Source organism: Ceratotherium simum, chromosome 10 (genome assembly GCF_057802395.1).
Source record: "Ceratotherium simum simum isolate JZ-2026a chromosome 10, ASM5780239v1, whole genome shotgun sequence".
In the NCBI taxonomy this organism is placed as follows: Eukaryota; Metazoa; Chordata; class Mammalia; order Perissodactyla; family Rhinocerotidae; genus Ceratotherium; species Ceratotherium simum.
In genome coordinates, this window is record NC_141909.1 from 2828158 (window position 1) to 2853687 (window position 25530).

General features: G+C 38.2%; 1 protein-coding gene across 3 annotated transcripts in view; it reads left to right on the top strand.

The window, feature by feature from the left end:
• ANKRD10 (ankyrin repeat domain 10) overlaps positions 1-23694 on the top strand; it is a 35098-nt gene extending 11404 nt beyond the window's left edge. For all 3 annotated transcript variants that reach the window (XM_087435847.1, XM_004423174.3, XM_087435846.1), the window contains 3 exons: positions 9316-9551; positions 18409-18504; positions 22081-23694. In XM_087435847.1, coding sequence (XP_087291973.1) covers positions 9316-9551; positions 18409-18504; positions 22081-22556 — 808 coding nt within the window. In that variant the 3' untranslated portion in view covers positions 22557-23694. The remainder of the gene's footprint in view (positions 1-9315; positions 9552-18408; positions 18505-22080) is intronic.
• Positions 23695-25530: the final 1836 nt, after the last annotated feature.

Consider the following 25530-nt stretch of genomic DNA (forward strand, 5'->3'; position numbering starts at 1 on the left):
TTTTTAGAAGAAATATTTAGCCTGAGCCACCTAGCCAAAAGCGATTCTTAAAATTATAAGTCTTTGGCCTGCAGACAGAGCACAAGTAATCACTATTTATTGCTATTGTATATGTGGTTATTTAGTTTTAACATCTAGATAAAATGTCAGTTTTTCCAATAAGCTACATTGTAAATTGCCTTTTGATATCTGTTCAGCATTATTTTTATACTTGAACACTTTTAGTCTACCAACAAATAATAGTTTGATTCCCCCACATTATGGTACTTAGATCTATTTTATTTGTTTTCTATAGTGCTGCTCATATCATGAAGTGTAGTCCTAGCAAATAAAATGCTTTTTTTTTGAGAAGATCAAGGGACACAGAATTAATTTACTAACTTAAAGTTACTTATTTTTTTCCCAGTTCAGAATGGGCCAGATTATTCTTCATATTATATGCTGTAATATTTAGGAGATGATATAAATTTTTCCTGTGAATAGATTAAAAGCTGTCTCATATCCGTATTTTATCACACTTGGTGGTAATTTATAATTTTGTTATTAATTCCTACTTTGCTTTTTATATATATGCTACGTAAAGTGGCCACAGTCTTAAGTTGCTGCTTTTTTGGTCATCGTGTAGATAATGGTGAGGGCAAGTGCGCCCTGCGTCTGTGGCTAGAATGGTTTGTTGTATAACTCACTTGTCAATGTAGGCCGCATCTGTAAGATAACGCATGTCAGCTGCTGTGCATCGTATTACATTTTCTAGCACCACACGTGAGTATGTTGATGGAGTTTTTTTCTTCTCTTATTTTACATCTTGAGTTTTGGTGCCAAGTTTTCTTTTTCATGTGAGATTTTGTTTCTGCTTATACGATGGTCATTATTATTTGCCGTTGTTCACATCTAAAAAATAAAAATACACAAGATGAGATGTCAGTTCTGTGAGTAGACTAAATGTTTGTGTACTTTAAATGATCAAAACCTCTACACACACTGCTCATTCTCACTTTTTCTCAAGTAGGTCAGGTATGGAGTTTTCATTAAGTTAGTTAAATTGTCATCCTTAATTTTGCTTATAGGACTGTTTAGTTTTTCCTTGCAGCCAGTATATGAGTGCTGCTGGCTTCACACTTAGGATTTTTGATTGGAAGAAGGGCATATACTAACATGGAAAAGTTGTTCCCTCATTTTTCTTTTGGATGATCAAATAAGTAACAATATAAGATTGTCTTAATGTGATTTCAGAAAAAGACTTTTGAAAACAATTGTTGACTATCTGCTAATAATGAAGAAGACCTTTTTACTACTAATGCTGTAAAATGCAGGTTTCAGGCCTTGGATTATCTTTACTTTCAGTATTTTGGCACTGATTAATTTTGGTTACTTTGTCTTTATTTTCTTGAGGGAAAAGTGGAGAATGTTTCCATATCAACCAGATATCAGTGGGGTTTTTTTGTGCCTCAGAGTAGAAATAAAGGGATTTAGCAGGATTTAGAGTGAAACCAGAATTAACTTGGCAAATTAATCTCAGGCAAGTTTGCTAGTCCATTTTAATACCACATTATACAGGTGCCAGTGTTGAATTAGAATTATGACCAAGTCTCATAGCTTTCTATAGGAGAGCATTTCTGTAGAAGTAATTCTGTGGTAACCAAATCTTCAAATGGGCTACATATATTTTAACTTAATTATTTTGATCCCGAGAGGGGCTTAACTATGATCATCAGATAGCCGGAGAAGCATCTATAGCCTTATATAGTCATGCGTCGCTTAACAATAGGGATATGTTCTGAGAAATGCGTCATTAGGCAGTTTCATCATTGTGTGAACATCACAGAGTGCACTTACACAAACCTAGGTGGTATAGCCCACTACACACCTAGGGTACTTGGTACTAATCTTATGGGACCACTGTCGTATATGCAGTCCGTTGTTGACTGAAACATCGTTATGTGGGGCATGACTGTATAAGCAAGTGCAGTGACTCACTCTAAAAAAATCTTTCTTGCCTAATTTAGAAAACAAGCATAGTTGGCTATAATAACAAAAGTCTAAATGTGACCTTGATAAACTACTTTTAATGTTGCAAAAAAAATTATATTGCTGAACTTTTAGAAATTCTTAATTGAAATGGACTTGGTTTAGTTTGATTCCTAATTGGTGACCATACTTATTACCCACCTTTATTTGCTTACCCATAGAGCCCTGTCTGGAAGCAGAATTTTCATTAGAGCAAATCCTGTGAGGAGCATATTTAATATTAGTGTCAGAAGTTTGCTTGCAACTTTTGCCCTTGGCAAAATATAACCCACATTTATTTTATTAGCCATTCATTCATGTTTGAAGTTTGTGGTTTCTTTTCATTTGTTCACTTATCGGCCCTTCTGAATAATAGTCCAACTCTGAAATTAGAATTATAACTCTAAAGTAGTAGTTTCTGATTTGGGATCCTCTGCATTCCAGCCTCCTCACCTCCTAGTGCTGCCTCCCTTACCTAATTGTCATGATGGCGAACTTGTCTGATCTTGCTATTTCCTGCCTCTTTTTTCTTTTTATTAAAGTGTTACAGGCAAGGTGGAGGAATTACTTGCTGAGATAGCTATTCAAGTCTGCCTACCAGACAGGAGCAGATGGTTGCCTGACAGTATTCTAGAGTTGTTGACAAGTTTAGTTTAGAATTTTGATTATTTTTCTTAACAGCTTGAGTAATATATAGGTTTTACTATTTGTTTAACCACTGCTTGTATAACTAGTGCTTTCAAATAAAACCAATGATTTCTAAATCTAATTATCTATTTCCTTTGCTAAATTATAGTGGGAGCATGTTAAATATTTCATCAGACTCTTTGATGCTCTTATATTTTAATGTATGCAGACATAATTGGGGTTCAGTTGCAATGTAAAACTGTCTTCAGTAATGTTGAACTTGAAATGAAAACTTGGCACCAAATTTATTCAGGTAGAAACTTTAAAAAATAGTTTCTTCCTATTGTTACCTAAAGAATATATTTAAGAAAGTCTTCCTAATATTTAAGAGTTTGGATACCAAAGGGTTAAAAATACACGTTTTTCTTTTACTGAAGAAATTTTAGATGTTTGCTAATGTTTTGTCTGTACAAATGGACATTTAGTAATGTTTTTTTTTTTTAATCTTTTTTTTTTAATGATTCCATGTATTTGCTTATTTCCATCTAGGAATAGTTACTAATGTATTTGAGATACAGCATACCAAATTTTAAAGTAACCAGAATCGTGAGTTAATGGTTTTTAGTCCATACTGTTAAACTTTTGTTGAAATATTGACATAATTAAATTGGCTTCATGCTAAAAATTACTAGAGGTAATTGAAAAGGCAGTGTTTTGGAGCGTTAGCTCTTGGTCACGGTGGTCACGTGACAGTGGCTTGCGCTCAGTAATTGTGCTTCTGCACCTCATGTATGTATATGTATTTTTAATCCAAGTGTTGCCTGCAAATATGTGGTCCCTTATAATTTAAGTTTCCTGTTTTATGAACCATTGCCCGTTGTAAATCACACGGAAGATTCTGAATCTGTAAAAACTACACATGTCAATGTTTTACAGCTACGTAATTCGAATTGACTTGATTTTTTCAAGTAATCCTAGAAAGGGGGAGCATTCCATATAGAAACTGCTGAGACTGCCACAGGTGCCTCTCCGAAACCTTACGGTTGTGGCATTGAATGCTCAGTATGGCTTCCTTTCTCCACTCGAGGCATACTGTTGAGGTATTTGTTGCGGTGATTGGTTTTACTGCTAATCTAGGAATTCAGATCTAGACTCTTTAGATTTGCATGCTTTGCTTACCCTATTATGATACCTGCCTTTTATTTGTAAACTAACAATAGTTAAGTTGAGATCAGAATTTTAACAGAAATATTATTTATATAAAAATTGTGGTTATCTTTCATTGTCACATGGCATTAACAAAAAAGAAAACATCCTGAAGGTGATGTGACAACTAAGATTCTAAAAATTATATTTCAGGTATTTCCTGATCCGTGGTTTTTCAAATTAAAACAAAAACAAAACTATTACTCGAATGGCTTCTCATCTATTCTGATGTTGTGACACTGTAAGTGGAAAATAGATGGGGCTTAGCTGACAGCAGAGTGGAGTTTTGTTCTACAGTTCTTTGGGAAGACATTTTTAGGCATAATAAATTTTGGTATTCTCTTCGGAATTTTATTACAGAAAATATAGTATATAAGCATTTATGTTTTAACCTTAGTAAAGTTATTATCAGTTTGATTTATTTTTCCAGTTATTCAGCAGAACAAATAATTCACAGTAAAGGTTATTTTATGTCTTCCCATGTTTTCATAGTCCAATTTTGAAAGAATACTAGGAACTACTAGGAGAAAATGAGTGGCCTGCCCAAAGATGTCTTTTCCTAGTCCTGGTGAATGTGACAGGATCTAGACTACAGATACAGGCACGGTCACTGTAGCTTCCGTAATAAATTGTAGCAAATTGATCTTACCAGCCTAAAAATCTGATCATGTCAGCTTGCTGTTAAAAGAAAATCAATTTTAAAACTTCATCAGACTAGACCTGATTTGAACATTAAGTTGATTGGTGTCTAATTTTTAAACATCTCTGCCCATTTTCAAAGATTTTTCAAGTTTGATTAGAGAAGAGCAGAGAAGGTGAACTAAGCTTTAAAACGACCTCAGAGCGACAGCACTGTCTGGCTTGGGACCTCTCTTGTTTTCAGAAACGGACAAAGTAAGTTTTAGATCAGGCATAGTCTGTTTGCCCACATGTGTCAAACTGAAGTCGCTAAATTCAAAAGTGTATGTTTTTTAAAGATTTAGTCTAAAAATAATGTGTACCCTTTAATTGCTACCCCAATTTTTATGCAAAATATAGTTTTTGAGAGTAATTTTGAGCAATTTTTTCCAGGTACTGTAAATTTCCCCGTGGACTCGTGTGTGTAAAGGCTGCAGTTCAGATCCACTTTGTCTTTCCCGGCACCTCCCTTGAGGCTGATGCCAGTGGCCCGCAGTTAGTGCAGTGTGACCATGTCCTGCAGCAGTGAATACCTGTGGACCGAAGGGCGAGGGCTTGACTGCTTGAAGAGTACCGTGACAGACCAAAGTGCCACATTCCAGTGGGAAATTGTCATGGAACCTGTAAATCCTAAGTCACATTCATGTGCCCAGCTCCCACTGAGTCTTAGGAAAATAACAGAGAGTAGCTTAGGTTTAATATCTGCGTAAACTTGGAACACTAAATAGAGTGTGAAGATTTAATAAGTTGTTGATACATTTTAGCCAGGTTTACTGTTTGAACTCCTAAAACATTAAAATTGAAACATGCTTAACAAATAGGAAAGCATATATAAAAAAAGAATTTAAAGACCTGAGCCTCTTTTGTTAAAAATTAAAATGTTTTGAAAACTGTACCATCCAATGATTATTTAGTCTTTACTTGGAAACCCACATGATTTTCATCCTCTATGGTACGTTTGAAAGTCCTCTCTATTATTAAATATTAAAAAGTGGTTTGAGGAATTCGGATCTGTAAAGATAGTTTTCACCTTATTCATATTAAACACATTCCCTAATTCAATTGTAAGACATTAGAACTTTTTACAGAAAACACTCAGATGGAATAGGAGTGATTGTATTAGTTCTGCATGCTCTCTCAGGGTCTTTTATTTGACATTCTTCTAAAGTTTTCCTTTAGATATTTTTCTTGGTGTTTAACATTTTGTGATTTCATGGATTTAGCAGCTTTTTTTAAAAGTTATTTTTGTTGGAATTGAATAGTGCATAAAATTACTAGAAAGACGTTTTTCAGGAACCTGTAGACATCTGTTATGAAGAGTAGAAGACCAGTTACCAGTATGATCTGTTGGTTAAATGTTGCTCAACAGATCCAGCCCACTGCTTGTTTTTGTGTGGGCCATATACCAAGAATGATTTTTACATTTGTAAGTGGTTGAACAAAAGTCCGAAGAACAATATTTCGTGAGGTGAAATTGTATGAAATTCGTATTCCCATGTCTATAAATAAAAGTTTATTAGAACATAGCCACACTTGATTGTGTACATATTGTGTACGGCTGCTTTTAGGCTACAACTAAAGAGTGGAGTAGTTGTGAATGAGACTGTCGCCTGTAAAGCCCCAAATACTTACTATCTATCTAGCCCTTGACAGAAAAAGTACTTACCCCTGGATTAGATGATCCCTAACTTTCCTTTCCAGCCAATTTCTGTAACATGCACTATATGATTGAGCAGCCACTTGCAAGGTTTTAAATGTGAGCAGAGCAGAATTAGGGAGTTAAACATTTTACAGGGGTAGAGAATGGAGGAATGAATGCAGGTAAGTAGGAGAGGAGATGCAGAGTAGAACCTTTGGAGGCAAGAGAGGGGTTGGTTGGTTTTGTTGCCATATACCAGTCAGGTATGAACAGCTCCTTTTGCTTTAGAGGAATAGAAACACTATTAAATTAAACTGTATGTTGTATATGTTCAGTCTTAGTAACATGAGAAATAATATAGTTGAAATCTCCTATAGCTCACTAGAAGCAGAGAAAGGATACACTATGTCCTCATTTCTGATAACACTATAAGGATAGTGCCAAAATTATCATCTCCCAATTAATTCTTCCGCAGTCACCATATGTCCCAGATTCTGAGATTTGTCCATCTGTTTTCCGGAATGTTTTGATCTCTGTTTTGGATCACTCTGACTTCTGTTCCCCCAGGGTGGTGTGAAGAACCAGTAGAAGTTGTTTGACTTGTGATTGTTCTCTCTTGCTTGCTTGGTCCATACATGGGGAGTACATAGCATGAGTTGGCTCTAGTCCTTTTGAGTGTTAAAGATACCTCACACCACCTGGAAATTTGGTTGTCTCTGTCTAAGTCAAGTGATAGTGCAAGTGTTGGACTGCTTTTGGTGGGGAGGAGGCAGGGCAGGGAGACCTTATTTTACATGTAGGCAGATACGGGATGCAAACATTTACAGTCCCCATGGTCTCTCAATATTGCCACTAATTTGTTGCTTAGTTTTCTTTAAGGTTGTATTTCCTTGGAAGAACAGTAAACTTGCTATTCAACCCATGTTCAGTCTACTGTTCAGTTTCTGAATGAAGAGTAAAAGAATTGAGTGTATTTTTGGATGTTGTTCTTTTCAGTGACTTTAGAATGTTGGCATGCTCCTTAAGCATCTCAGTTTTCCTCGGTGAACTGGCATTTATAGTGGTAAATGCCATTTAACAAATCCATGTGCTGTTCTTTTTTATTCTCTGATCCACTAAGGAGTTATCTCTACTGTCAACTTTATTTGTCCTAATTTTAAGCAGCAGCTTCTCATTTCCGTATTTGATTTTGGAGAGCAAGTCCATATTTATGTATACAAATAATGGTTCTATAAACTTTGCTTATGTTCTAGGTCTTCACCTTTTCAAATTTTGAAGAGTTACATTTTATTTTTAATTTTCACATGGCAACTTATTTTTGTGTTCACATTCTTGATAGAGTAGACTTTTTTGGACCATCTTCAGTTGTGATATCTTCTGAAAATGAAATACATCATTTAAAAAAATCATCCAGCTATACCCTTACTTGAATGTTATATTTCAATATCATGTTGATATTAAAGATCAAGTATATGATCGTTGTATACACGTAGTTAATGTAATTCACTCTGCCCAAACTTTGGTGTTTCCTTTCCATTTAATTCATACATCAAAATAAAAATATTATGAAACTCCAGAATAATATTCAGAATTCACAGCCATAAAGTCAAATAAAAATATCAGTTTTAGTCCCCAGAAGTCCTGCACACAACTGTCTTATATTTTTAAGGAAATATTGTTGGTTTCTGGGATTCTCAAGTCCTGTGTCTTTTATATTTGATCAAATCGAGTTGGGCTTTCACCTTCCTTAGAGATGTATGATACTTTTTTTTTATCTCATGCTTGGAAGAGTGGAGGCATGTTTAGTGATTGTCCAGAAATACATAGATTTTTTTATTTCTGAGGTTGGAGCTTTGTGAGTATGACAGCTGGAAATGTGAATGCAAGGCTTGTTCTGGAAAAAACTCTATTTGTCCCTGATTCTGTAGTTTTTACTCAGAGATGTTTTTGGGTTTGTTCTTGGTTTTGTTTTTTTTTTTTTACGTTTTAACGTTAATGTAGGAAACAAGCATCAGGGGTTCTGCATCAGTTGTTTCAGTGACACAAAACAAGGCCTGTAGCTGATCACACCTTTTCTGTCTGTAGCGTAGCTTGCTGAGTAGGTATGAGAGCTGTCTCTGCTGTTTGCTACTTCTCCAATTTCAGTTTATCAGCCTGCAGCCAACAACCTGTTTTGCTTTTTTACAGATTTATTTCACAGAGCAGTGTATTTTCTTGTCTTAGGGGAACTTCAACATGGAGTTGCTTTTGTTCCCTAAATTTTTGTTGTCCTAGTTAAGGTTTAAAAGTTCACCTGGCTCATTTATATTCATCTTACTCAGGTCTTCGACTTATACGTTCTGCCACCATTTCCTCCTTTAATCTGAATCTTAGCTACTATAGAAGACATCAGACCCTTACTTGTTACTGTTCCTTAGTCACTTTAGATGATGTTGATTCTTTTCAATGGTAGGACTCTCAGCCTAGGGGATGAGTTCCTAGGACAGTATTAGAAGGCTTTTCGCAGGAAACGTCCACTCAAATGCTCTAGAATGTTAAAATGTAACACTCCTCTAAGTTTTCCTAAGCAAGGCCAAAAAACAAAACTCAACTTTTTGTATCTCCAGTCTGACGATAAGTTATTTTAATGTCAGGACATCATTCTAAACTTCCACTTATAGTGTCACATGTTAGCATAAAATCTGGCTTGTTGGTAAGCCAATTACCTTTGCTTTTAGGAAGCCAATTGTTAAGAATGCCATGGACAATTTCAGTACATGTTTGTTTGTTATGATTTTACTCGAGCTAAAGGAATCGATTATTAAAATTAAGTTCAGATAATAGAGAATTCAGTTTTAGGTTAAGTCTGAAGTTAGCATAAATTTAGGTTCTTCAGACTAATGTAAAAAATGATTTTGAGACGTTAAATAGGAAGATGCTTTTTTTTAAGTTTAGTATATTGATTTTTAAATTACTATCTCCCAATTCTTGCTTAGTAATCAAATGTGCATAAGAGAGAAGTTAGTTACAGAGCTAGGATTAACTCCTTCTTTAATGAAGACTTGCTATAAATCTGTATACTCTTTCATATCACCTTCAGATAGTTAGTCAGTTCAGCAGAAGCAGAGACCAGGTGAAAATGCTAATGGGATGTAATTCAGTGTTTTTGTGTCATACAGCCTGAGAAATGCCAGTGGCCTGACAGCAGCAGACATTGCTCAAACCCAGGGTTTCCAAGAATGTACCCAGTTTCTCTTGAACCTCCAGAATTGTCACCTGAACCGTTTTTATAATAACGGCTCCTTAAATGGGGGCCATCAGAATATATTTCCTAATCATGTTAGTATGGGAACAAATCGCAAGAGATGCTTGGAAGATTCGGAACCCTTTGGAGGAAAGAAAGCTAGAACCGAAGGTGAGAACACTTTGTGGGTGGGAAGGAGCAGACTTGTTTCCTTTCTTTAATGTATTTTCTTTCTTATGGCTGAAAGCGCCTTCGAGATGAGCCCTTCACTTAAGGAGGTACTTTGCCCGGAGGATTCTGGTGCAGTGATGGTGGAGTTTTTCCCGTATTGCCACTTTGAAGATTGGCCATTTAACAAAAGGGGAGGATATAAGAGGGCAGTGTTGAAAGCTGAAATGTAAATGCATGTATATAACTTTCTGCACACCCAGGTTTATCTGCCATGAATTAGACTAAAAGATTTTTCTCATTTGTTGTACCTGTTCAAAATACATCTATTAAAAAAAATCTGCCACCATGCCTGATTTTTTTGTTTCGTGCATGTTCTTGAGCTTATAACAATTGTTGATCTGGTAGTAAAACATAATTTCACATCTGGAAGGTAGATGTTTGCTGTTCTGTTCCACTTGCACTGTGCTTTGCCCTCAGCTGGCCTCCATACCCCACAAGTGTAATATGTGTTTGTCACAGCAAGATCTGATGTGTCAGTTTGACATTGAGGACTTAAGTCTCTAAGGTAAGTTATTCTAGTTTTAAGTATTCTTCCACCTTTTTTATCTTTAGGTAGTTTTGGAGTTTGCAAATAAGCAGAGTCAGCTAGTTGTTCTTCCAAGTTGAAAAAGCCTCCCTTTCACCTAGGAAAAAAAATTATATGTGTATGTCTATATATAAAATATATTAATCAGAAGACAAATTAATAGCTTAGCAGGAATATTTAGCAAACTTTTACAAAAAGGGAAATTTAGAAAGACAGTGAAAAGTAATCACACTGAGATTATGCACTCAGATAAGATTTGCTGAGGATAAATATAGAGTTGTGCCTTTCGGTTTAAAAAAAAAAAAAACCAACTATTAAGTATAGTATGAAAAAACCCTGAGTGGCTAGAGGTTTTAGTTAACTTTAAATTTGGTATGGGGGCCGGCCCCGTGGCTTGGTGGTTAAGTGAGCGCGCTCCAGTGCTGGCGACCCGGGTTCGGATCCCGGGCTCGCACCGACGTGCTGCTTCTCCGGCCATGCTGAGACCGCGTCCCACATACAGCAACTAGAAGGATGTGCAGCTATGACATACAACTATCTACTGGGGCTTTGGGGGAAAAATAAATAAATAAAATCTTTAAAAAAAAAAAAAAAAAAAAAAAAAAAAAAAAAAAATTTGGTATGGGTCAGCATTATCCTCTTTCCAGTACTGTGCCTCTTTAACTTAATTGGAGTGTATCCAAATGAAAACAGTTTTTTCCTATAAAGTTGATAAAATTACATTATCTACGACTTTCAAATCTTGGTCGCTATAAAAACTTGTGATTATATGACTTTTTTTTTTGTAGAAATGAATTATGAATTTAAATTATCAAATTCATAAATTTTATGTTATGGGCCTAATTTCTAGACAGATGCTCTAATAATTACAACAGGAAGGTATGTCTGAACTTCAAAAGTGATGTTTTTTAATGGTGAAGTATTGCTCAGCATTGTCATTTATTTGTACCATGTTCTAATATATTTTTTCTAATGTGTTTTAAAAGCCCTTTAAAAGCATCCACTTTTTAAAAATATTCATTTTATTTAATACCTGGTTAATTTGGAATGGTATTAAGTGTTAGCTTCATTATGCCCTCATGCAAAGATTGTATATGCATCCATGTCCGTGTACGTCAGTTTATAGGCTAAATCTTAAATTCTGTTTAGTTTTTTTAAAATGATGTCACTTAACATTCTAATAAGACTCATAAATGTGCCTAAAGAGTTTTTAAACTCGTCTCTTAAGTTTTGAGGTCAGTTGAATTGGCGAATAACTCATTGTTTAAAGTATCTTGAGAAGCCTTTGCAAGGATTCCTGAAACTTGAATTTAAGCGTCTTAAACCTTGTTACTACACACATTTAGTTTGAAGAATCATGCAGATGTTCAGGGGATTTTATTTTCCTCCTCCAGACAAGGATTTGTTTTGGTTGACCAGGGTTAGAGATGCACATTTTGCACATTAAGCTCACCATGCAGCTTTCCCAAACTGCCCATTCCAAGGATGCCAGTTCAGAAGCACATGTGGTTGGAGCCTGGCGTTTGTCTAAAGTTTGCAGGTAAAAAATAATGTAAACCTAAGGTTGAGTACTGCTCCATATGCACATGAAGTGGTGATATTCCGTCACAGGAGAGGTCTGGTTTGACACCTGTGTGCCTGACTTCACAGCTCCTCTTGTGGAGGTCCTCATTTGTCTGCTGAATGTTACTGTGATCATTTACTCCCTGCACTTGATACTCCAGGCCTCAGGTGGTGTGGTGCTGAGATTTGTCTGTCCCACATGTCACTAAAGAGTGTGTGTATGTATAAGTTTATATTTGTCTAAGTGTAGACAGGTGCCTTCATCCCATCCCCACCCTGGCCGATCCTCTCTTTTCTCTATGGGAAAGGAAGGGGTGATTGTTTTTTTTTTTCATTTAACCGTTATACACTCCCTGTGAATTGGGATAAAGGGGCAAGAATTCTCAATTACTAAAACAAGATTTTTCCCCTCACTACCTGAATTTTCTAAATGAAGTTCTTGTCTTCAAAAGCTATGTATATAGTTATTTCCATTTTTTGACCAGTTTTTGTAGTGTACAACTCAAGATATGTTGCTTTCGGTCATTGTCATTTCATTTCTGGCATCTATGTTTGCTCATTCTGAATTATTCATTTTGTAAATAAGTTTTTGGTTCTCATGCCGGAATAAAAATAAGTATTTTTTTCCCTCATGTAACATATGCATATAAAATACTTACTTGGATAACTTTGCATGTGAAAGTATTTAGAAAAGTTTAAAATTCCTTTTTTTATGCAGTACAAGTTTGGGTTTTTTTCACAGGCGCCTGGAATAATATCTTGGCTACACAAATGCATAGCTTGGACCTTATTAATAAACTTAGTCCATTCTGTCTTCCTAGAATTTAAGAATTACACATATTGATGTTTTTAGTGTGGGATTTGTATTTATAAAAGCAATTACTTCCAGAAATTTTCCTGGCTAAGCCAGCTCTCACAGATGTGCCCTGTAAAATTCACTCTTTTTTTTTTCAACTTTGGAATCATGTCTGAAAGTTACCTACTCTCCATAGAAAGTGGCATCTCTCACTGCTTTCAATAAACTGTGTTCAGATATTTTGAGGTAATTGGAGTGATGTTTCTTTGGAAGCTGTGCTGATCTAAAAGAACTGAAAGGAGTAGTGACAGCTTGGCTCTTCTTGCCGCTCAGCTGTAAACTGTTCTTGGGAAGCAAGTTGTAGGAAAATGCAGACTTGTTCTTTATGGAGTCCTTCACGCCAGGATCCAGATGCTCTTCGGTCAGAACACAGACAGTAGAAGTGGCCACGAACTCTGGAGGGTGCAATAAAATCCAGTAGAAGGGTTGAATTTGATGAACAGTATTTTGAGGTAATATTTTCTCCAATATGGGATTCTGTTCATTTAGGCTGGTGTAGGGAATATCAGTATATAATTAGGTTTTGCGGGGTTTTTTTTCCCCCATTTATCAAGCATTTGCTCAAGATGGAATGAAGGTGGACTTCGGGACTTCAACTGCAGCTGCTCTGTAAAAATCAGTTGAGGTTTGTTAGCATTCCTGGTTAATCTTCAGGAATAACACTCAATACAATTATTCGTATATATATTCCTTGAAAACTGTTGCCCAAATTATCAGTGGTCCTGGTTAGAAAAGAATGCCAGTGCCATCCATGAGAGGAGTCTTCCTCTTGTTTTCAATCACTAGTTGTTCTGGGTGCAGCTCCAGAGTCCTGCCTGGGGAGAGGCAGTGTGGGTTACAAACTGACCCACTAACCTAGAATTTTATTTTTGGGAAACAGTTGCCAGAAGAAGTCAGCTCTGGTGATACCAGAGTTTAGATGTTAAGTTGATTTCATAGTTTTGTTTTAATCAGACGGGTATATTAGTGATCTTACCATCTCATACATAACATGCAGGTATTTTAATAGAAAAACATTTAGGAAAAATATCTACAAATTATAACTAAGTTTAAAATTAACAGAAGTTTCTCAGCACTCTTCCCAGGATGAATTTAACATAAAGAATTTCCACTTACTGTTTCTCATTGTTGGTGTTGACCAGGCTTAAAGACAGGGGAAAGCAGGGTGGCTATGACTTAACCAGTTTATTAAATGATACATGTTAGTTAATTACATAGAACATGAGATTCAAGGAGTGAGATTTTTAATGTAGTTCCTTCTAGGTTGGTTCCATACGTATTATATAAGACTAATTTATGGTGTCCTTAGTGTTCTGCAGTTTGCAGTGAATGGCTATATTTGTTTTTTGAATTTGACCAGAGTGAGAGAACACTCCTAATTGTGTTCAAATAAATGATTGTTTTGTCTTAATCCCTAAAGACATAGCATCTTATAAATGTGATCTGAATGAATAACATCTAAGAACCGAGCAATTTCTGGGGTTTCCACTGTTGTAGACTGGAATTCAGCAAACCTTTATTGCCAGCTGCACGGCACAGTGTAGTGGCTGCAGCGGAAATCAGCCAGGACTAGGTCCTGGCACACCTTCAGGACAGCCTCTCTGACATGCACATGCACCTTTCCTGTGTTCTTGAACAAAACCCCAAATCCCTCCTCAGTGTTCCGGACTGTCCCTGCTTCTAAGTGGCCTTGGCATCTTCACTGCCCTGCCCCCTAGAATTCCCACGCCCTATGTGCTGCACTTGGGGCCGCGGCAGGAGTATTGTCCTGAGAAATCACGCTTTGTAGTAGAACCACCTTTGTGCTTGGCTGTAGGTGCTCTTCTGATTTTAACAAAGCTTTCCTTTTAAAAGGCAGTTGTTTGGGTAAAATGTGCTCTATAGTAGAACAGGGAATAGTTCTATTAAATAGTGGCTGGTGGGAAGCCACCAGGAAACATTCCTGGTCCCTCTCCTGGGAAACAGCTTCCCCAGTGGTCGGAGTTTCCGGTTCAGGGGGAAGACCACAGGATTGGAACGTGTCCTGGGGTTCCTAGCCACTGCCCCTTCAGTGTAGTGGGTCAGCACCTAGGATCTCCCTTCAAGAGGCGCAAAGGAGGGTAGGTCACTCATTTGTCTTGTGACCCCAAGCTTCGCTTAAACCCACCGTGTGAAACTGCTTGGCAGTTTTTGCACGTCAGATGGTGTGTCCTGTGTGGGGCAGGTCTAGGGAGTGGTGTCCGGTTAGCCAACTGGAGCACTTACATCTTAAATGTGGGACTGTATAGATTGGTTTTTGCCTATTAGGAGATTTCTCTGCCTTTCAAGTTAAAATAAGCCTGATTAGACATTTTTCATAAGCCTTAGGTATATTTGTAAGTGTGCCTGGCATTGGAAATCTTGGTTTTGTGTCCACGTTACGCATGTCAGTGTGAGTACATCCCTGTTGTACCGTAAGTGCATCTTCCCAGAGTTAACAGCGCAAGAAGAAGCTTCCTTGATGGCATGGTTTCTGTAATGCAGCAGACCCCTGGCTTTTAAAAGCTAAGGCCTTTTCGGCGTTTTCAAGCTGCTTGATCATAAACAGTTTATATAGTTACTGAGAACTGGCTTTAGGAGTTTTATTCAACTCCCGAGGTTAGATGAAAATACAAATGCAGGTTTTTGCATTGTTCTGGGCACCTTCCCAAATGGAGCATCTTTCCTGGCCCCAGGGGCAAGAGTGAGGGGTGCTTGGGCAGTGGTCACACTTGGTTGTGACTCTGCCTCTGGGGGAAGGAAGCTGGGAGGCTTTATTTTGAGCCAAGCCTAGGTGGTTTTCCACCATAAATAAGCATTGTCTAATGTGTACTAGAATCTTTTAAACAAGTACCTGCTTTGGGAGTCAAAGTAAAAGGTAAGGTCACTTTACAAAATGTTCAGTAATCGTTCCTGTTAGCTGCGGAAGTAAAAGTGCTTTTTTTCCAAAACGTAAATAGAATCAAATTTGGTAACTTTGGACATTTTGTTTTTCTGAAATGCCTAGAGGCATTTCTGATGCAACATAGAATACTTACATAGTCTCTTTGGCAATGGCGATAGGTGTGTGTGGGAGAAAGGAGTCAAGTCCAGATCCAGTGTCCTTAAAATTCTAAGAGACCAATTTTAATTTCATGGTTTATGAAATGCAGTTTTAGAAAGTAAGTAATTGCAACGTTAATGCCCTCATCCAGCTGAGCACTCCCTATTTACAGGTGCTAGGAATTTAAAAATGAAGGCATTATTATTAAATATATTCCAGGGTTCTGGGGCAGCTAGGTTATCAGCCAAGTGGTTAAATATCCTTGCAGATACTTTATGGGAACAAGGCGCTACGAAGATTGCATATCTGCGGAGAAAGATAATTAAATTCTAGGCTGTCTGCTTCCCACGTGAAAGAGTTTCTTGACTACTAAAATTTGAGAGCCTTTGGTCTGTTTCTTTTTTATCCTGCTCTGTTAATGAGAAACTACATTCACGGAAGGCATGTGTCTGCTAAACGAAACAGTTTCAGAGTAGAGTCCCTGGTGCACTGCACAGGGCTCTAGCTAAGAGATGAATTTTTGCTCTGAAATGGCATTTTGCCTCAGCTCGTCTTTTTGTTTTGAATGTCCCCAAACTCCCTTTGCCACGGGCTCTTCTGGCCCTCTAGTGGAGGTCTGCCCTCATGTCCCACTTCACCTTATAGCCACTCTTACCTGAGATGATTGTTATTCTTCCGATTTGATTACTTCCGATTTGATTACTCTTTAGTTATTCCTAATAGTTTTGCTTGCTTTCTGTGTTTGTGCCTTTTCTGGCTAGAGAGTGGGCTTCATTCATCCATGTGGGCACTTTTCTAGGCACTGAGCTCAGGGAGTGAAGATAGAAATATTCCTGCTTTTATGAAGCTTTTGGTTGGGGGAGTGGAGGGAGTCCTCTTTGTGCTGTCAGTTTTTTATTTTTTTAAAACCTAGTTTTCAGAGATCTGAATTGATGGATGTAGCCTCACTGCCACTTTCCCCAAGGAACACTGGCGTCTGAATTCCGAAAGAAAACCTGACCTTAAGATTGTGGATACTTACAGCTGTCTGTGTTGTATACCCAGAGAAGTCTTTCTTGTTTACAAAGGCATTTGTGGTTTTGCCACGATAGCTGGCACCAGTTCTCAGTGAGCTACCTAATTTGGCTTATCAGGCGCTGGGGAGTGTGGAAGGAGGGCAGCTGACCCCCTGCTGATTGCAGGTTCCTCACCTCTGAAATGACCAGCTCAGGACGCCCTGCAGGTTTCCAGTACTTTGTCCACTGACCTCAAATGCCCTCCCCAGTCCCCCCTCCTTTTTGTAAAATGGCCTGTTGACCACTGATTTCCTAAAGTACCTTGTTCCATAGTGAAGATGGAGCCTTGCCTGTCACTGATGTGGGGCCTGTGGAGGGTTAACAAAAGCTTTGAGTGCAGGAGACACATCCACAGTTTAACACCTCTGGTTTTAAAGCATGTCTGTAGAAGGCTTCTGGCCTCTTACCCCGTGCAGGCGTCTGTTTTCTCCTAACTGCACAAATCACACCGTTCTGTTTCTGTTTCTTCCACATACTGATCATTCTCATGAAGACTGTATGTTATCATGTTTGGTTTCAACAGTTTGGAGAATATGGTATGTTCATTCCTACGTTGAAAATGACTTATGCATCTAAAATTAGAGGTAATTAAAGCTGCAGAGTTCGTTTCTCTTTTTAAATGTTTATGCGAAAGAACATTGAAAGAAAGCACTGAAAGTTGTTACTTATTTGTTGTATATCTTCTTTGACCCAGAAATAATCCCAGGTATTGAAGAGTAAAGAACCAGAAATGCACACACACGTGCGTTTGTAAGGGTGTTAGTTATGGTATTCATGATAAGGAAGAAAACTGAAGTGACTGGACCAGTAGTGGGGAATTTGGTGGTGGGTGAATTGTAATACAGCGGTATAGTGATTGGTATTCAACTTGAAAGATTCTTTTGAACTTAGTTGATGGGGTGCATTCATACCATGCATGGTAGATTAATGAAAGCAAGGCGTAAAAGTGATTTTGGGATCTGTTTTTATAAAAATATATGTTTATTAAAACTAGAAAGCCATACATCACATGAGAGTGGCTGCTCTTGAGAAGTAAGGATTACTGGGGTTTGCTGGGAGAGATGTTTCTGCACAGAGTATACAGTTCTTGGAGGAAAAGTGATTAAATGTGCACCTTAGCTTTTCTCTAAGATAAGGAGAATGATAATTTTGTAGGAAATGTGCATATATATCGCTTCAGCTCCAGATATCTTGGGACTGAGACTTACTGTCTGCCTCCAGCTGTACTGTGTCCTGTGGCACAGGGACAGCACTGACAGACCTGTCTTGAGTCTTGGCTTTTATGTTATTTCTTTATACTAAAGTTAGTGATTTTTTTCTTTAATTTGAGGATTGTTTTAATGGTTTTTATGTTGTTATTCAAGAATTGTCTTAGTATTTGTTTATGAAAAACAACTGAAGGAACATTTTGGGCATAATAGAATGCTGAATTTTAAAAAATTTTTAGAAATGTCTCTGAGTTGTGTAACTGCTTTATGTTGTCCGAATAACAGCCTTAGATTAGAATTCTTCAAGTAAATCTCAAATAGGTATCTGAAATTTCATGACTTGTAATTGAAACTGCATTCTTCAGGAAATATTTTTTATTGTGGAAAAGTAAGTTTCTTGGTAGAGTACCAAGTTCATTAGTAATCTGTAGATGATTATTTGGCAGTGTTGGAGCATTCAGTGCTCTAACAAAAAGGAATGAGAAACATTTGTCCTAAAGTCATCTTGTGTATACAGGGAATCTGAAAGTGCCTTTGTTTTCTGTGCAGCTCAAAGCTCGGATGACTCCATGCCACTAGTGAACGGCGAGACGGAAGACGATGCTGACAAAATGCACGTCGATAGAGAGTTTGCTGTTGTAACAGGTGGGAGTGGACAGTTTCCCGTTAGCTGCAACAGCAGTCCAATGGTCGAAGACACCAAACTGCCTGAGGGTGGTTCTGTTGGACCAAGAGAAATAGAAATATATACTGTTTCAGCAATGCAGACCCCTTGTCGTTGCAAGAATCAGTATGCATATTATTTCTAACAAATTTCTCTCGAACGATTTTTGCACTTTGTTATCCAGCCTTTTAAAGAATGTTATACGCTATAATTTGCATATCTTGGGCAAGTCTGTAGAATCAAGGATAAGTGGTTTTGGTGCATTATATGGGTATGAAAACTACAGGTGCAATCTTCCTATTTTGATTTCAAGCTTTTGCTCAATGTGCCTTGTTTAACTTTAATGAGGTTTCGCATTTTTCATTTTCTGGCATAGGACCTTTAGGCAAATATACCAAACGAACATCTGTTGCTAGTAATTTCAAAGCAATAAAAGCAAGAAGGATGACTCGCTGTAAACACTGAGAACTAGTAAATGTGATTTTGACTTGTAACCAGTAAATGTGGAATCTTTTACTCGGCACTCTGGTTGCTTTGGTTTCTGTGGCATTCACTCTAAATCTAGTAAAATGCTGAACTGTGTCTCACAGAAGACGTTTTATATGCTAAAATTTTTAGTAGATTAAAACAGTGTATAGTCATTTTCAGTTTTTAAAAGATAAAGGCTCAGTTTCTTTTAGCATTTAGAGTAAAGATTTATCCATTTAATTTTTTTCTACTGTTCTATTTAGGTGACCGTGAAAACATTTTAGCCATTCTCTTAACATGTTAATATATTTGGAAATAGATACTGGTTTTTAAAAAGTTTATTACGTCTTTATGCTAAATTCTTCACTGGGGATAAAAGATTATGTATTTTGTTTCCCAGACATACATGAAAAAAATTATTTCTGTTCACTGAAGTGAAAAGAAAATGTGTACATCTTTCTAGAAGCTACGGAATTGTTATGGATGTAGTCAGCTTTTTGCCAAATAATTAAATGAAATGGGTAGATTTTCCAAGGGAAATTCTGAGGGGTTAATAAATTTAAAGACCTTGGCTAAAGATAAATAACAAAACTCAAAGCAAGCTTTTTAAAAAAATGGCATTGTTATGTGCTTTTTAAAAGGCAGGAGTATAATCACTCTTTAATCTTCAAACATTAATTCCCTGGGTTTTCAGGTTAAATTTCATACCAAGCTTGAACATAACATTGAAAAGGCCATGCTTTATTTGAAACCCAGCTCATGCCATGTAACAGGTGCCAGGTAACCTTCCCCATACTCCCATCATTTCGTTAGAGCACCACCTGACTGAATAAACAGAATGTGTGAAGTCGCTAGAGATGACTTGCAGCCGATGGGCAAGTGGTGAGAGGGCAGCCTGAGTCCTGAAGCAGCTTGACCAGACTAGAGGACAGTACTGGAGACAGAGGAGATGGCCTGGGGACGCATGTCCCCACAGGGCAGGGTGTGTCTTAGCTGGTCTCTAGGACGTCTGCTGCTCTCATGCTCAGTTGTATTAGATTTTCCATAATGATATGAGGTTATCACCTAGCCTTGATTTTGCGATTGCATAATGGAACTAATTTAACTGGGCACTAAAGACAAAAAGTACACACACACAGTGAGCATTAAACGGAAAAGAGTCTAGTTAGCTTGGATGTCTGGGCAGTGTTTGTTTACTTTTGCAGGCCCAGTCCCCTGAAAGTATAACTTCCATCCTTGTTAGTAGTGTACCAGTTGTCTTAATAACTATCAAGGTTGCCGTCATAATCATGACTTTTATCACTCAGGAAAAGTTGTTTATACTTTATTTTTGAAAAAAAAATTTATTTCCCTGGCAACAACTGGTTTTATTTCTTTTTGTTTTACTTCATGTTTAGTTCTTGAAACACTTGTTTTCTAGCTCTGAGTTTTAACTAAATAGAAAAGCTGTCATTTAATTTAAAAAAAAAAGTCCATAATCCTCTGAAGAATTTATAGCAGTTATTAAACTATGTCACTTAAATTGCCAGAAAACTGATGATTAATGGAATGTTTAGAAGATGTTTTTGTTCACTGAACAAGCCGTGATTGTTGGCAAGAAGGTTTGCAGGACACAAAGAAACCTCTGTCCAGGTGCAAATCAGACCTGTAGATGGGAGAGGGAAAGTCGGCCCTTCATGGGGAGAGTTGCACCTCATTCTCAGGGTTCTAGAACTCAGCTCTTCTGTATCGAGCATCATACCTTGCTTTAATAGTGCACAACGTTGGGGTAAAAATCTCATATTATCAAGCAAGACATAATTTTAGATCATTCTCTATACTGTTCTGTGAATTCTATGAACATGAATATTAATTCTCAAGTTTCATTATACAGAAAAATTGTGTAATTTGCCTATTCCCTTGTGCCCAAATATTCTGTGATTGATCTTTTTTTCTGTAAGACATCCTCCTCTTACTGGATGTCTGTATATGCAGATTAAACTCAGCATTTTTCCAGCGTTGGTGGTGTTTGAAAGTAGCCTACTGAAGTAGAACCTTGGAGATCATAGTCACTTTAGTTGCTGAACTCAGAAGAAACTCTTCAGAACTGCTTTTGGCCCAAGACTGTGTGCATGTGAATCATTATCCATAGTTCTTTCCTGTAGTCGCCACTCTCTCTGCGCTCTGCCAGAGCTGTGTGTGGCATTTTGCAGAGGTACTATGTAGATTTGAGTGTTACTACAAAAACATGGCTCCTTTTCATATTCCTGTGTGTGCTTCCCTGACTGAGGTTGCACGCGTGTAAGAAGCATCGTGTGACACAGTCTCACCTAGGCCGAGGAGCTTCGTTAATTCACCTGCTTCAGGGACTGCTTTTCTTCTCTTTCTTCCTTTTTTTTTTTTTTGGTGAGGAAGATCAGCCCTGAGCTAACATCTGTTGCCAATCCTCCTCTTTTTGCTGAGGAAGACTGGCCCTGGGCTAACATCCGTGCCCATCTTCCTCCACTTTACATGTGGGATGCCGCCACAGCACCGCTTGGTATGCGGTATGTAGATCCGCTCCCGGGATCCTCACCTGCGAACCCCGGGCTGCCGAAGTGGAGCGTGTGAACTTAACCACTATGCCACTGGGCTGCCCCCTTGGACTGCTTTTCTTTCGTTTCTTAAAAGCTGGAGAAGTTTTGTGTTTTATTTTAACCCTTTGTGGGAATTCTTACATTCAGTTCTGATGGATTTTTTGAGGGGTGATTTTAAAAACTGCTCTCCGAAAGTGGTCTTAAAACGAGAACAGTTCTTTGATGGCTTTTCAGTACTGTTGGTATTTTTCATGCAGTATATCTGTCACCTTAAGTTTTTAAATTTGGCTCCACAGTGCTACTGAAATTCATAAATGTTTCCTATCTTACCAGGCAGGTGCTACTGTTGTGTTTTATTTTAAATCTACCTGTGCACAGTTTTTACTTTGGAAAAGGAACTGGTTTGTTTAAAAGAAAAAATGAAAAAAAAGAAACTAAATAAAAGCCTTTAAAATTGTAGCAGCAGTGAAGCATTTTGTAGTTTCTCCTCCCCTCTGTTCTGAATTGTGGTGACAGGTGTATTTCTTAATGCAGATATGAATAACAGTAGCTCCGTATCGAATACTTTGACAAACGGATGTGTCATCAATGGACATTTGGACTTCCCCTCCACGGCACAGCTCAATGGGACGGAAAGCAGGAATGACCAGTGCTTAGCAGGATCTAATGGAATTAGCAATGGATTAGTTCCGGGCCGGCCGTTTGCAAGTGGCCAGGGTTCTCTCTGTGTTAATGGGACTGAGGAGCCAGACAAGGCCATGAGTGTTAACCCTGAGATGTGTGGCTCTCTGCACCTGAATGGGAGCCCCAGTAGCTGCATAGCTAGTAGACCTTCCTGGGTGGAGGACGTAGGGGAGAATCTGCACTATGGACATTACCACGGGTTTGGGGACACTGCTGAGAGCATCCCTGAGCTGAACAGTGTACTAGAGCATTCCAGTTCGGTGAAGGTGGAAGAGAGGTACAACAGTGCCGTCCTCGGCGCCATGCACCTGCACCACGGCTCTTAGAGACGAGCGGCCGGCCTCTGTCTGGACGCCTTAATCCCTCTCAGTAACCAACTCAGAATACTAATGTAGCACCAACTTGGAGGAATGCCACGACTTGTTCTATTTTTTTATACTTTAACTTTCTGAAAAAGTAAACTTGTATTTGACGAGTTCCTCGTGAGTCCTAGTGTGTGCACGGCTCGGGCTTATTTAGTGCACAGGTGTTTCTTCCGTGGGACATTGGGCCTCTCACGTGATGCACTTTCGGAATTTAATTTTTCTGCTGCCGGTCTCAATATTTCCTTTTACATACTGTCCCCCAAAATTGCCGTTTTTCCTTTTGTCAAATTAGATCTGATCGAGATGAATTGGAGGCAGTGAATGATGTGCCTGGTGGTTTAACTCTTTGCTCATGGGCATCGTTTTGAAAAGCTCGCTTTTCCTCTTCCCTGTACAATTGTTGACAGAAGATAGCTATTTCCCTATGCAAGGTTCAGTCTTAGAAAGATTTCTTGCGGTGATTTGTATGAAGAAAAGAACGCTTGTCTTTTTCAGAGTCTTTCCAGTGAAACTTGGCAGTGTGCCGTGTGGGTGAGGGTTTGACTTGCAGACACGGAGAGAGGTCTCCCTTCACTGGTATAGCTTCCTGCCCTGGATTTCATGGAAAACATGCACAGCCGGGGCTGACTTCTGATTTATTGTGTTTTTATTCCACATTTCCTGCTTTGTCTCTAGAATTTTTACCACGTATAACGGTTTCCTTTATATGTAGTGGAAGTTACTATTTGTAGGAACTGTCAGGTCAAAATATTTAACTGACTATTCTGACTTATATTCTCTTTTTTCCTTGTTTTTGGTTTTTGGGGTTTTCTGCTTTAAAATATATACCACTATGTATATCCAGTTAACTGAGAGAATTCTGAATCTCTTAAGAAAACTGCATTAAGTTTATGGTTTTGTAGAAATTAGCTTTTGTTTAGGCAACTAGTGGTTACACTGTGCAAATATTGTAATGAGTTTTTACTTTTCTGATTTTTGTAATAAAAATTGGTGAAGATAAAGAAAACGTCAAATGAACAAACCAATGCTCTGAGAGTGTTACTAACATTTTGTTTTTAAACTGTTTTTTGCGAATTGAATAAAAAACTCTCACACTTGATTTGTTCCTGGGGTGTGGTTTCTTTCCGGGGTGTGAGGGGGCGGGTGGCATCCTCGGAAGGAGCGGGAAAGGAGGTGGAAGTTTAGTATTGCCTTTTATTTTGCTTGTAAGATTTTACTCTGTTCTTCTGATTGCCCCCATGTAGTCTTTCTCACCACTTTCGATGTGTTCATATTCTCTAGTTTTATGGACACATTTATCTTGCTGGATCTTTCTTGGTGGAGGGGGTTCTATAAATGCTGTCAGCTAACAGTGTTATCCCTGCATGTTTATTTTCATATACAACAACCAAAATTTACTGAAATTCTTTGAGCCAGCAAATATTAATGAATGTGAGCCTTTTAAAGGAATGAATTAGTAAATCGTGACAAAATAGCCATTCTGGCATGCCTACGTATGTTATTCCTTACATTCGTTACTTTATGCGTATTATTGTAAATCTTAATAGACCAAAATGAGGAGGGAGCATTTGGCTTTGGAATTGTCAAAAAATGGCTGTATGGGGGCCGGCCCCATGGCTTAGCGATTAAGTGCATGTGCTCCGCTACTGGCGGCCTGGGTTTGGATCCCGGGTGCGCACCAGCGCACCACTTGGTCCAACCATGTTGAGGCTGGGTCCCACATACAGCAGCTAGAGGGATGTGCAACTATGACGTACAACTATCTACTGGGGCTTTGGGGAGAAAAAGGAGGACGATTGGCAATAGATGTTAGCTCAGGGCCGGTCTTCCTCAGCAAAAAGAGGATTGGCACAGATGTTAGCTCAGGGCTGATCTTCCTCACAAAAAAATAAAATAAAATAAAATAAACAAGAAATGGCTCGATGATGAAAAGGAAAGAATCATGCCGTGCCCACAGGAGGCATCAGTAATCAAGCGCGGAACCCAGATGGCCTCAGAAACATTTTTAACAGACTGATCTGAGAAACCACCCACATTTCTCTGAGTTTGCAAGAGAGATGAAACCTAATGCTATTCCTTGCTTGGGTTTTTTTTATTTTTTGGTGAGGATATTCGCCCTAAGCTAACATCTGTTGGCAGTCATTCTCTTTTTTTATTTTTGGCTTGAGGAAAATTAGCCCTGAGCTGACATCTGTGCCCATCTTCCTCCATTTTGTATGTGGGATGCCTCCACAGCATGGCTGATGAGTGGAGTATGTCCACACCTGGGATCCGAACCTGCAAACCCAGGCCTCCAAAGCAGAGCGCACAAAACTTGAACCACTCGGCCGTGGGGCCGGCCCCTGGACTGTTTTTTTAAAGTATTTCAGAGACTTCATAGTTAATATTTGCTGAAAAACATTAAGTGAATCTCTTAAAATATGCTGAAGATCAGAACATTTGGTTAGTCTTGGGAATTGAACAGCGTATGACTGCTTCTTGGGGGTAAAAATATTGTATAGAATCTACAGTTGGGCCACATCCACACTTCAGTGGGTGATTGATACACAGTTTGTCATGGACACCAGTACAGTAAGTTCCTATGCAGAGATACATAAGGAAATTCTCATGATGGAATTCTGTCTTGCCTGAAATTTGCTTCAAAATAATACAGGAGGGGAAAGTGAATGGAGATAAAGCTCAGGCAAGATCGGATGTGAGCTGATGTTGATGCTGGAACTCGAAGTTTCATTATTCTGTCTATTTTGTGTATATTTGAGGGAAAGTTGTTTTAATTAGGACTTGAAGAAAAAAAGAATTTTCTAATCCTTTAAAAAAGTCTGGACATCATTTTAACATTGACCAAGAATAAACTTAAATTTTGCTATGCTTAACTCACAAAGTTAAGTTCATGCTGAACTGTTCCAGTAGCTCACTGGCTCTTAACTCTTTTGGT